We start from the raw sequence: 13,077 nt of genomic DNA, 5'->3' as shown, positions 1-13,077 counted from the left end.
AATGTGGCATTCTCAATAGCAGTCATGTTGAGTTGCATGTTTGTTCTTTCTGGTGGAAATCATGGTGACATAAACATTGTCCCATGTAGAGGTGATCAAAGACTATGCAGCAAAGAATGTAGGGAACAGTGACACTTGATGACAATGATAGGCTTTTATCTTGGTTCTGTGGTATTTGCAATTTTGGAATTTTTTCTCCTAAATTGACAATCATTTTTATCTCTATAAGTATATTTATAATATGTATTATTTTTCTTAATGAGGAAATGAACAGCTCTATGCTTTGAAATGGACAACATTAAGATTCATCTTTGCTACAAAATCTGGAATATAAGCATGGACAATAAATACAGAGGGAGAAGAAAAGAAGATATGGAAATGCTAGGAAGTTTTTGAAAATTTTGACATGGGGCTTTACAGATGTTCACAGGGAAGGGAAATCTCAGGATATTTTACAAAATACATGCCTTATCATGTATTTCTCAAAACAAACATTTAAGTTGGTTTTTAAAAAAATTCATTTTCTGTTGCAATAGTCCACTACATAGAGTGACTAATTTATTCATAAATCTGGTTCCAACCAACTGTCCCAAAATTTCAGGCATGTTTTACCAGTTTTTGCCTAGTTCTGGCAACTGTATTTATGGCAAATGGCATCATATAGAGTGTGCTTGAGTGATCACGCACAGGTCAAGAAACAAAAGATTGAGAAGGTACTACTCTTGCTCTTTCAGTAACATTTGAGAACTATCCAGGGTCCAATATAATCTTTTAAGGATAGCAACGTTGATGCCTTCCCACTAGAACTCCCTTATTAAACTTCCCTCCTCCTCTCTTTTTTCCACACTGGGTACTGACCTTCCAGCTCAAAGATATTATCAAACCATGTATGTCACGGAAATGACTGAGTTAAGATATGAGCATCCATCCACAGAATTTGGACATAATAAATTCAGTCTTTCTCTCTGCTGGTACTGTTTGTTTTCTCTCTCACTTAAGCCACATCTATCACTTTTTTCTAGGCTGGAGTCCATGTCATTCTCCTCTTGGTTTTGTTTTCATATCATTTCTGTGCCTATTACATTTTTTCAATGTTTGTACAAGATCATGTCCATTGCTAGTCATCTTTTAATTTCTTTGTCTTGACTTTATATGGCACCTCCAGACTAGACATAGTAAATATTGATGAAATTAAGCAGCAGACATCAAATTATATTGGAGAATTTGAAACGACTGTTTGATGTTTGGGGAATCTTTAAAACATTTTTTTATTGAGAACAGATTTCTTCCACTTACTCATGGACCAAGAGGGAAGTTGTAAATCATAGTGCTTTACATTCCTTACCCTAGAAAGAAAAAATTCCCCAACCCAAACACAAGCAGATTTACAAGTTATAGCCTGGGAGAAAAAAAAATAGGGGCTTTCCTGGAAATGACGGAGTAGACATAAATCACGAACAGTCATAGCATTTATAATGTAAGTTTACTTCATTGACACACAGCTGTAAAAACAAAAGAGTTTCACCCATAAATATAAAAGATGAAGGAGTCAGTTCACTACAATTACCAAGAAGTTTACAGAGTGACGTACATGCAAATGAGGGAGTCCAAATACGTATGGAAGGGATCACACCCATTGCTGAGAGTGTATAAAAGTCCCCGTGAGGAATGAACTGCAAGCACAGGATCTTCTCCCATCTCTGATCATCACCATGCCATACAACTGCTATTCTGGAAACTTCTCTTGCCGCTCCTTTGGGGGCTACCTGCGTTACCCAAGGTCTTCTTGTGGCTCTTTCTACCCAAGCAATTTGTTCTGCAGCACAGGCCTCCAGTCTCCCAGCACCTGCCAGCTGGGCTCCACGCTCTTCAGCGGCTGTCAGGAATCCCACTATGAACCCGCCAGCTACCAGACGTCCTATGCTGTGTCCAGCCCCTGCCAGACTTCCTGTTACCGCCCGAGGACCTCCACCATCTGCAGTCCCTGCAGGACGAGTTACACGGGGTCTCATGGTATTGGATCCAGCAGCTGCTACTCCCTGGGCCGTAGATCGAGAAGCTCGTATCCATTCAGCTGCAGATCAAGGAGCAGCTATTCCTCAGGCTGTGGACGCAGTGGCTTCAGACCTCTGGGTTATGGAGCCATTGGCTTCCCTTCCCTAGGTTATGGATCCGGGTGCTACCACCCATTCTACTCAGGCTCTAGGACCTGCCAATCTTCTTTCAGACCAACCTGTTGGTCTGGGTCTGGGGTCTACTGATCACCGACTTACGTGTCTAATGTTGTTGATCAATGACATTCATGCCGCTATGCTTAATTGTTCTTTTCTTCCTTCTGTGAAGACTCAACCTCCTTGTTTCTTGCCTTGTCTCTGACACCAAATGTTAACTGACAGACTTCATCTGAAGTTCTAAAATATGTGTAATAACTCAAAGTAAAGTCTAAAGGCTTCATTGGAAATGGAATATATAATATGGAATTATCTTTTCATACTATTTGAAAAAAACAAATTTAATTAAATAAATTCATTGGCTCTGATATGGATCTATACTTGATTTATTTCATTGCTTATTTATTTTGGTTGTGACATATTAAGGTGATCACTATGAAATTACCAATGTGTATATATACATATATATACAGATTTTGCATATATGTGTGTATATATTTGTATATAAGTATATTGCACTTATTTGTTTCATATATCTGTATATTATATATACATATATGTTTATGCATGCATATTGTGTGCATATATATTGTATATGTATATGTGTACATATATATTTGTATATATGTATATATATATGTGTGTATATCCAAACAGGTTTTGAGAATCAATGAGGATGAGGTGAGAAATTTGAACACACTGTTTGATGCTTTGGGTTTTTCTCTTAAACTACAGGCATAAAGTAACAGACTAATTAAAAGTCACATTCAAGACTGCAGAAAACAAAAATAACATTACATTTATAAAATTATGATTACACATGAAAAGTATTTTAGATGAATCAAAGTTGTAACATATATATCTTAAATGGCTTCTTTGAAATCACCCTATATGCCTGGGTAAAATTGGCAAAATATCTGTATTTATTCATTTTTTTATGGCAAAGGCAGATCTGCAGAGAGAAGGAGAAACAGAGAGAAAGATTCTCTATCCTCTGGTTCACTCTTCTAGTGTCCACCATGGATAAAGCTGGGCCAATACATTGCCAGGAACCAAGGATTTTTCTTTTCTGGATTTTCTACATGGAGACAGGGTCCCAAGGCATTGGGCTATCCTTGACTGTCTTCCCAGGACACAAGCAGGGAGATGGATGAGAAGTGGATCCCACAAGACACGAACCAGCATGTAAATAATATTCTGGCACTTGCAAAGCAAGGATCCAACTACTAGGCCATTACAGTGGGCCCTAAAATACCTATATTTTACTGATGAGTTTCCATCATGACCATCTCATCTGACTTGCAGTATGAAATATGAAACTAGATGGAAAAGTTAACATTGTAGACTTTAACCTACAATGGTTGTGTGAATTAATAAGAGCAATGGGATATCCATTTCTACACCTTAGATACAATGCAACAAATTGACCTATCTGTCACTTTGCCTACCTCAAACGAGAATGAATTTCAGTCATTCGCTGTACCTGTTTGGTCCGGAGAGTACCATGTGGACTCACCTACCTGTGGTATTTAAGAAAATCTATTTCATAGAAAGGCTCAAAGGTGTTTTATCAGATAAAGAAGTGGGTACAGAAGTGTAGAAAAGGAAGTTTTAAAAATATCTCCATTCATGTGTTTGAGTGGAAGAGAGACACAATAAGGGGCCGAGACAGAGTTCCCACGTTGTGGTTGAATCCCAACATACTTGCAGACGCAATCGTGTGACCTATAACTCAGGCTTCCAAGACAGCAACAGCAGAAGCACAAGCCAGGTGTTCAGTGCAAGTGCACAGATATGAGACCCTGAAATCTTAACTAAGCAAATACGTAGCAAATGTGCAGCTGTTGCTGCAAGGGTCCCACCTAGACTGGAGGAAAAATTTTATTGTCATGCCATGCAATCATCATATGATGTAATGTAATAAACAAAATATTGAAAATGCATGTTAGCATACGTCTTGCTTTTTATTCCTATGTTACTTAAACTATGCTGAACTGGGCTTTTTATCATCAGAAATGGCAACTTAATATGTATTTGAACATAAACCTATGAGAGTGTTACTTCTTCTTTTAATGCTAACATTGTCTAATTCCATACTCCATGTAGTGTAGATAGTTTCAGGAAAATAAATATAGAAGTGATGAAAGAAGAGGAGCATTGGATGCAGTTGTTGGTTGACTTACCGCTTGGACAACCTGCATCCCACATCACAGGGCCTGACTCAAGTCCACACCTGCGATCCAGCTTCCTCCTAACACACAGCCCAGAAGGCAGCACTTCAAGTACTTGAATCCAGACCACCCATGTAGAAGATCTACATTGAACTCCGAGAGCTTGGCTTTAGCCTGGCCCAGCCTTTGAGTGTTGTTGCAGACATTTGGGAGCAAATCAATGGGTGGAAGAATTCCCTGTTTCTCTCTTTGTGTGTTGTTTTAAATAAAATTGAACCTAAATAAATCACACTAGCCTTCCCCACCTAAGTCTTCTTTTGAGCTTTGAAAAATAAATAAAAAGATAATTAAAACTGAGAGGAATAAATTTTAGAAATATTCAATAAATATTCCTATACATTGCTATGCAAGATTGTACAGCAATATTTATGGAAAGGTATTCTTTACAATTTTTTTTTTTAAAAAGACTTACTGATTTATCTGAAACTCAGACTCACAGAGCCGTGGGAAAGAGGGAGAAGAAGCAAGATGATGAATCTTCTATCCACTGGTTCACTCGCTAGATGGCTGCAACAGCCAGGAATGGGACAGATTGAAGCTAAGAACTGAAGAGCTTTATTTGGCTTTCCGACTTGGACTGGTAGCGCCCAAGTACTTAGCATTCCCAGGCCATTAGCAGGAGGTAGACCAAAAATGGAGCAGGCAAGATACAAGCTGCCTCCTATGTGGAGTGTAGGAATAATAGGTCCCACAGCTTCACCACTTTTGCTGCAATGCTGGTCCCCCCGCTTACAAATTTGCATTATGGTAGAATCAAGAACATGGAACACAAAGAGAGGACAAGGACATTAACAGGCACTGCAGGGAACATAACCTATTTTCTCTGGTTTGACATGCAAAGATACAGGAATGTTGGAGAAGGCTAAGAGATTTGGGAGCTGTAAATAAACGGAATATGTAAAGCAGAGAAGATTTAAATAGTTAGGACCTAATTGGAAATCTAGCTAAGATACAACAGAAGATAGTATCTGGCATTTAATGACAAGTACTTGAAGCATAGACATCCTGTTATCCTCGAGTGTCACTTCATTCTGTCAGAATAATTATTGCTTTCTTATAGCCCACTCAAACTATGAAAACAATCTTGTAACTTGATTCTCTCAATCTATTTTATCTCCTATTTTCATCACTTAATAAAATAAATCTCCCACCTAGTGGTTGAACGGGAAGTTCAATTTTGCACGTGAGGAGAATAAAATAAAAATTATATGCTTACAAAGGAAATATAATTTAAAACTAAAGATTTTGATCTGGAACATCAAGACAAAGAACACCTATATTGGTGAAACAATGCAGAACTTATCAGGACAAATAAACCAGTAAGACAGACATATATAAGCCAAACAAAACCAATAAGCTAAACAAATAAATCATAGACTTTTTTATTACGTTAGAATGAAGAATATAATTGGATCTAAAAAACCTGGTGTGACCCAAGGCTGAGATAGAATCTGAAGGTACGTTAGCATAGGATGCTTCAGCAGACACAGATCCTTTCTTTCCTTCTTTCTTCCTTTCTTTCTTCCTTTCTTTCTTTCTTTCTTTCTTTCTTTCTTTCTTTCTTTCTTTCTTTCTTTCTTTCTTTCTTTCTCTCTCTCTCTCTCTCTCTCTCTTTCTAATTAGTCTGGAAGAAATGAGTTCTGAATCAGAGAAGGGGTCAAGGGGCAGACGATTGGGAAGATATTGCCAGACCTGGAGAAAGCTGAATGGACTTGTGTTCCGTTTCCTTAAAGAAGGAAGAGATAGGACGAGGGAAGAGACAGAGGAAGCAGGAACAAGCGCACCAGCTAACCCAGGACTGACATAAGCCAACTTTCCGATTTTTTTTTCCATGTAAAGATCACCTCCTGTAAAAAAAAGGTCAAAAGTGTCTATTATTTTAGCTAAAATTGTTTGAAGCTCTAACACAATAATAATACGTTGTGGAATGGAAAATCATCCCTTCCTGGAAACTAAAGTTCAGCTCCAAGTAACTTCAATACTTCATTTCCATACTTTTTAGCATTGTTACAAAGTTGCTATCTGCGCTGAAAAAACATAAAACAAATTCCCTCAAAAGGATCAGGTGCTAACACTGAGCCTTAAGTTGCTTCTTTATATGGACATGCATATTCATAAGTGGCAATGTAGATACATAATGAGACAGCTGTACATAATTACACAAAATGTAGTATTCTATGAGTATTGTGAATTTGTGAGTGTTCATTTCTGCCTATATGTTAAGAACTGCAATCTACATATTCATGTTGAGTAAAATTCAGTATTCAGTCATAATCCACTTCTTTTTAATCATTTCAAGTTTCCTTATAAGATTATCATTCTAACTGAAGAAAATTATTCAGCATTTAGTTGAAGTATAGATGATGCGAACAATGCAACAAAAAGTAAACATCTGGATACTTTACAGTGAAAAAAAACTAAAAAGACCCCAAAACAAAAATAAAAAGACATGTTTTTCTATAAAGGGCAAACTATGACATAGGTAAAGGTAAAGAAGTCTCAAATGTAACTCCTGGTAACAGTTTCAGAAAAGAATAAACTCCAACTGAATTGGCTAACAGAATTGATAGAATATGTGGAAAACAATAAAGTATGTATGGAAAAACTGCTACAACATTTACCATCCCTTAACTTCAGGGCATCTGATTCTTTAAAAAAAATAGTACATTAAAACCATAATTATGAAGAGGAAACAGAAAAACAGGGAGAGAGAGGAAGGATAGACGGAGGGAGAAAGAGAGGTAGAGAGGGAGATAGAGCAAGAGAGTTCTCACTGTTAGTTCACTCCCGAGTTGCCCAGCAGGGTCACGGATGTGTGAAGGCACAAGCAGAAAGCCTCCTCTGTAGTGGACAAGAAGCCAATGATTTGAGCCATTTCCCAGGATCTGCATCAGTAGAAAATCAGTTAGGAGTTACAGCCAGCGAATTGAACCTAGGGAATCTGAAGTGGGCGACAGCCAGATTAATGGCTCGTTTAATGCAGAATCTGTCTGAGTCTTTGTCCATGTGCATCAGTTGATACTCATTGTGACTACTGCAACATGGTCCTCTTCACTTATTTGCCTCAAAGCACTTGTCATGATGCTTCTCTATGATCCACTATGTTTCTCCTTCAATTTACATTTTTCTATTTTTCCCCTTTCTGCTAGATTCCAGAAGAAATGTAGATAATAACACAATAGAAAATAACTTTCGGTAAGGAAAATCACTTCTTCACAAATAGTTGTCTCCTTCATTAGCATAAGAAAACAAAAGATGAGTTTGTCTTAAACTACACCCTTAGTAATAAATATAACTGGGCCAATTTATATAACAAAGGTACCAGGAGTCTTCCCCAAGGGGAAAAGTTGGGGCATTTGTCATTATGGTTGTATGTCATTAATAGAAGAAAGAGCAGTGTTGCCACAATAGCATTTCACTGGCATCATACTGTAATAACACAATGAATTCACCTACATAAACAGGGTAGAGAATTATTCATCTGTCATTACAGCAATTTTATTCAATTGCAACAGTGAAATGGGGAAAATTGACTGTGTGCAAAGTAGTTTCCCTGAATGTTTGAGTGTAAAAAGACCTTTCTCCAGTATGTGGTATTAAAACTCAGAGCCTCCTCATCGATATCAGCTTCTCTTGTCAACACACCCATCAACTGCTACACTGGAGACACCTCCTCTTGCCCCTCCAGAGCTGAAGCCACAGCAAAGTTCTCTTGTGATTCTCCCTACTTGAGCTGGCTGGTCCACAGCACTAAATCACAGTTGAATCAGCATCTTTCAACTAGGCTCTTCTTTCTACAGGGATGGTCAGTTCTGCTGTGAAGCTCCCAGCTGCCAGACAGCCTGTGGTGTCCAGACACCTCCAGATTTTCTGTGTCATGCCCCCCGCCACCCCCGAGAGATGCACTTTCAGTAGTTCCTGCCAGACAGTGAACACCAGGCTTCTGGACTAAACAATTTTGGGCAGTACATCCATGAGTGGTGGAAGCTGTGGTTTTCCTTCTGTAGGTAACAAATGCAGACCGTGATGCCCAATCTACTTGCCCTTCATGAGCTATCAGTTTTCTGGTTTGATAGGAATCTCGGATCTTGATTGTGTTAATCAAATTGTTGATGGTCCAAATCTTTTGAGCGTTATGCCCATTTTCTAAACAAATTATGCATCTTCTTCATTATCGTTAGAAAAGTATCTTCATTGATTTCTCTGATCAGTCACTCTTACCTTTCTTCAGCTGCATATACTGGCCAAATAACCTATTTGTTGTAAATACTGCATTTACTAAATAAATCATTTGCGTAAGTTAAAAATAGATCTCTTAGAGCTAATGAAATAAATACTAATGATCAATGAATTTATGAAATCTGGTTCATGTAGTTTATTCATCCAAGCAGAAAAAAATCGGATCAAACCATACACTCTGGCTTCCATCCATACTGTTAGGTACTTGGTCACTTTTAGCTGCTTAAGTTATCTTCTTTTCTTTGGGATTTATTAGATTACAAGGCACTGCTTCTAGTAACAAACTGAAAAGTTGATAAATTAATTGCATTTGAGTTAATTTGCTTTGAGCTTTGACCATTTTTCTCTCCACAATTGCTGTTTCCTCGAGTCCTCATATTACATGCAGAGACTTTAGTAATCTCAGACAAAATATATAAAATATTTCCTTCAAAAGACAGGGGTCCATGGTATTTGTTGATAACAGGGGAATAAACAACTTGAAAGATACAACCAGGAAGTGAAGATAATTAAATTACATGGATAGTTTTGTATAGGAATTAAAGTACTTTCCTTTGATTCACCCATGTGGCTTCATCCCCTCGAATACATCCGTATATAGTTAATTCTCCACATGTTTGTAAAGAGAGAGCTGACTCTCTTTGGTGACGATTAATGAGGTTCATGACATACAGGATTTCATGTTGCTGGATCAGAGACTCAAACTAAAGAAAGATGGCAAAAAGCAAGCTTTTTATATCATCCGAAATTACAGTGTGATTCATATTTCAACATGAATTTTTGGACTCTATATTTTATGATGTCACTATCTTTTTTATTTTGTAGATCAAATATTAGAGAACATAATAAATGGCTTAGAGAGTTGGTTTGTTCATAATGCCTAATAACATAATATACAATAACAAAAAGATAATGTCTTTACAAGAAGACAAAATATAGCGTTAAAAGACTTTATCTATTACTTTTATAGCTCAGCAAGAATCACAAGAAATTCAGATTCTTTGAACTATGGGGGATTTTACACAAAAGGAAATAGACACATAATGTAATGCAGTTTCACAAGAGATGTGTTTTGTAAGGAAATTAGGATAAAACATTTCTGAGATATGGAGACTTTAAAAAAGCAAGGACACACAAAATATGAAACAGATCATAATTTTGAGAAGATTAAATAAAAGTAACAAAGTAGGAAAGATGAGGGTACTTTTTATCAGGGAATTTTTATAAAATTAAGGTATCCCTAATTATTTGATGTGGCAATGGATATTCAACATGAAAATGTATACTAGGTTCTCATCAATTAATTGGTCTTTTAAAATTTGAGAACATATTATGCTTCTTTCTTTTATTTATATAAATTGAACAAAATCATCTATTTTATATATACGGTTGTTTTAAAGATTTGCTTATTTTTATTGGAAAGGTGGATATACAGAGAGGAGGAGAGACAGAGAGGAAGATCTTCCATCCGATGGTTCACTCCCCAAGCGGCCGCAATGGCTGGAGCTGAGCCAATCCGAAGCCAGGAGCCAGGAGCTCTTCCGGGTTTCCCACGCAGGTGCAGGGTCCCAAGGCTTTTGGCCGTCCTTGACTGCTTTTCCAGGCCACAAGCAGGGAACTGTATGGGAAGCAAGGCCACCGGGACTAGAACCGGCGCCCATATGGGATCCTGGAGCATGCAAGGCGAGGATTTAACCACTATGCAACGTGCTGAGCCCATATTTTAAAAGTTTAAAAAGAAAAAAAGGTTTAAAAACTGGGCCCAGTTTGAAAAGAATAATACTTCCCACTCCATGGTTTCTTCTTTGCTTCCATTCCTCCCTCACTCCCATAGTATCTTTGTCTTTTCTGACTCTTCTTTAAAATATTACAATCAGATAATTTCTTTAGTCACAGGCTTCACATTGTACTATGTAAAGAATTCCTCAAGTCATAAGAAAACCTCTGTTCTTCAAGTTCCTCAAGAGTACACACAAGGGCAAGGCACAAATCTGCAATTCCATTAGATAAACCACTTTTGTGACACTTTGGATACTACTTGCCACAAATTAGGGAAGAACCAATATTTGACTTTTTGGGATTGACTTATTTCACTAAGTTAATTGTCTCTGGTTATATCTGTTAGTTTATTAGACTGAATTCCATACTTTCTTTATCTAATCATCAGTTGACTGAGACCTGAAGCAATTCCATATCTTAGCTAATTTTCATTGAGCTGCTTTAAAAATGAAGGAATAGATAACTATGTGGATTTTTTTTTCCCTTTGGAACTGTTGGGCCATATGTAAGATCTAGTTTAAAATTTCTGAGGAATCCCATAGTCTGTTCCATCATGTGTACCAGTTCACATCTCACAACACAGTATAGGGGTACCCTCCCTCCAAAGTCTCACCAGTGTTATTTATTTATTTATTTATTTATTTATTTATTTATTCATTATTTCTAGATGATAGCTTGCTAACTGGGGTGAGATAAACTTCACTGTGAAGTTTCTTTGTTTTTATTGGGTTTCTTGAGGTTTCATGGGATTCTAGAAAACAAGAAGAGTATTGAGGCTTACATGACCAAATAAGTAAATAAAAGATGAATTTGAGAATATATCTTTCAATACGTTTAAAGGCATTATTAACCTAATATTTTGTTAAAATCAACACACTCGTAGTTGGTGTTTTGGTGTGGGGGTTGGGAGCTGCCTGAAATACTGACATCCAATACTGGCAGTAGTTCGAATCCTGGGTACTTTGCTTCTCCAATATTCGCATCTAACATCCCTAGGAAAGTGGAGGAACATGTTCCAAACCCTTGGGCTCCCACAACTACATGAGAAAGCCAGAGGTTCGTGTTGGGTCCTAGTTTAGATTTAGCCCAATCCAATCCTGTGGTCATTTGAGTAATGAATCATTTGATGAAGACTCTCTGTCTCTGTCTTTCTCTTTTTCTCTGAATGTAAATAAATATTTCATACATATTATCAGATGTGCCTGGCGCACTGGTCTAGTGGCTAAATCCTCACCTTACATCTGCTGATAATCCAATTGTTCATCAGTTTGTGTCCCAGCTACTTCACTTCCCATTCAGCTCCCTGCTTGTGGCCAGGGAAACAATGGAGGATGGCCCGAGGCCTCAGGGCCCTGAACTCATGTGCAAGTCCAGAAGGAGCTCCAGACTCCTGGCTTTCCATTGGGTCTGCTCTGGCCACCATGGCCACCTGGCAAGAAAACCAGCAGACAGAAGATCTTTCTGTATCTCCTTTCTGTATAATGCTTTTCCAGCCTTAATAAATAAATAAATAGGGCCCGGCAGCGTGGCCTAGTGGCTGAAAGTCCTCGCCTTGAAGGCCCCGGGATCCCATATGGGTGCCGGTTCTAATCCCTGCAGCTCCACTTCCCATCCAGCTCCCTGCTTGTGGCCTGGGAAAGCAGTTGAGGACCGCCCAATGCTTTGGGACACTGCACCCATGTGGGAGACCCGGAAGAGGTTCCAGGTTCCCAGCTTCAGATCGGCGCGCCTGGCCCATTGTGGCTCACATGGGGAGTGAATCATCGGATGGAAGATCTTCCTCTCTGTCTCTCCTCCTCTCTGTATATCTGACTTTGTAATAAAATTGAATAAATCTTGAAAGAAAGAAAGAAAGAAAGAAAGAAAGAAAGAAAGAAAGAAAGAAAGAAAGAAAGAAAGATTCTAGAAAGAAAGATTCTAGAAAATCCAAATATTTTCATATTTATGCCTCTATGTTTGAGTTTCTAACAAATGCATACTTCTTTCTGTATGAAGAATGATGTTTGGTGGCAAAGCTACCATTTCAGAATGGTTATGACCTCCTACTCATGCATTTCTAAGCCTAAAACAGATCACTAGAGTTAACTATTTGATGTGAATCTTAACTTTTATTCTTTTGATAACATTCCCAGATTTAACAAGTAAATATTTAAAGAACCATAAAACTAAGTTGCAGCACAATCAGTAATTGCAAAATCATGGAAGCAACCAAAATGCCCATCAACAGAGGATTGGATAAGAAAGCTATGGTTCATCTACTCCATGGAATACTACTCAGCTATTAAAAAAAACAAAATGCAGTTCTTTGTGGCCAAATGGGCCAAACTGGAAACCATAATGCTAAGGGAAATGAGCCAATCCCAAAAGGTTAAATACCACATGTTTGCCTTAATTTAAGATAATATGATGTTATTATAACATGTTATGTTATGTATGTTATATGTTGTGTATAAACTAAAATTGAAATATCAATGAGGTGGTCACAGAAGGTGGCTAAGAACTCGCATTTACTTTTACCATATTGGTTACTCATTACTATGTCAATTAATTCCATAATGATGTAAATTTTTGCTGATGGTATGTTGGAGCTTTTAATTGATCGGGATGATACTCTGCTGGCTCTGTCTTCAGACCAGAGAGGGTATACCTAAGAAGCC

The 13,077-nt window shown here is 37.8% G+C and overlaps 1 protein-coding gene across 1 annotated transcript; it reads left to right on the top strand.

Moving 5' to 3' along the window:
- Positions 1-1,712: 1,712 nt before the first annotated feature.
- LOC101528956 (keratin-associated protein 13-1-like) lies at positions 1,713-2,261 on the top strand. The gene is made up of 2 exons (XM_004588635.2): positions 1,713-2,062; positions 2,093-2,261. Exons 1-2 carry the CDS (start codon positions 1,713-1,715, stop codon positions 2,259-2,261), a joined length of 519 nt encoding a protein of 172 aa, XP_004588692.2.
- The last annotated feature ends 10,816 nt before the right edge of the window (positions 2,262-13,077 follow it).

This window comes from Ochotona princeps, chromosome 3 (assembly GCF_030435755.1).
Source record: "Ochotona princeps isolate mOchPri1 chromosome 3, mOchPri1.hap1, whole genome shotgun sequence".
In the NCBI taxonomy this organism is placed as follows: domain Eukaryota; kingdom Metazoa; phylum Chordata; class Mammalia; order Lagomorpha; family Ochotonidae; genus Ochotona; species Ochotona princeps.
The sequence above is the reverse complement of the archived record's forward strand: the minus strand, read 5'-3'. Positions and strand labels throughout refer to the sequence as shown.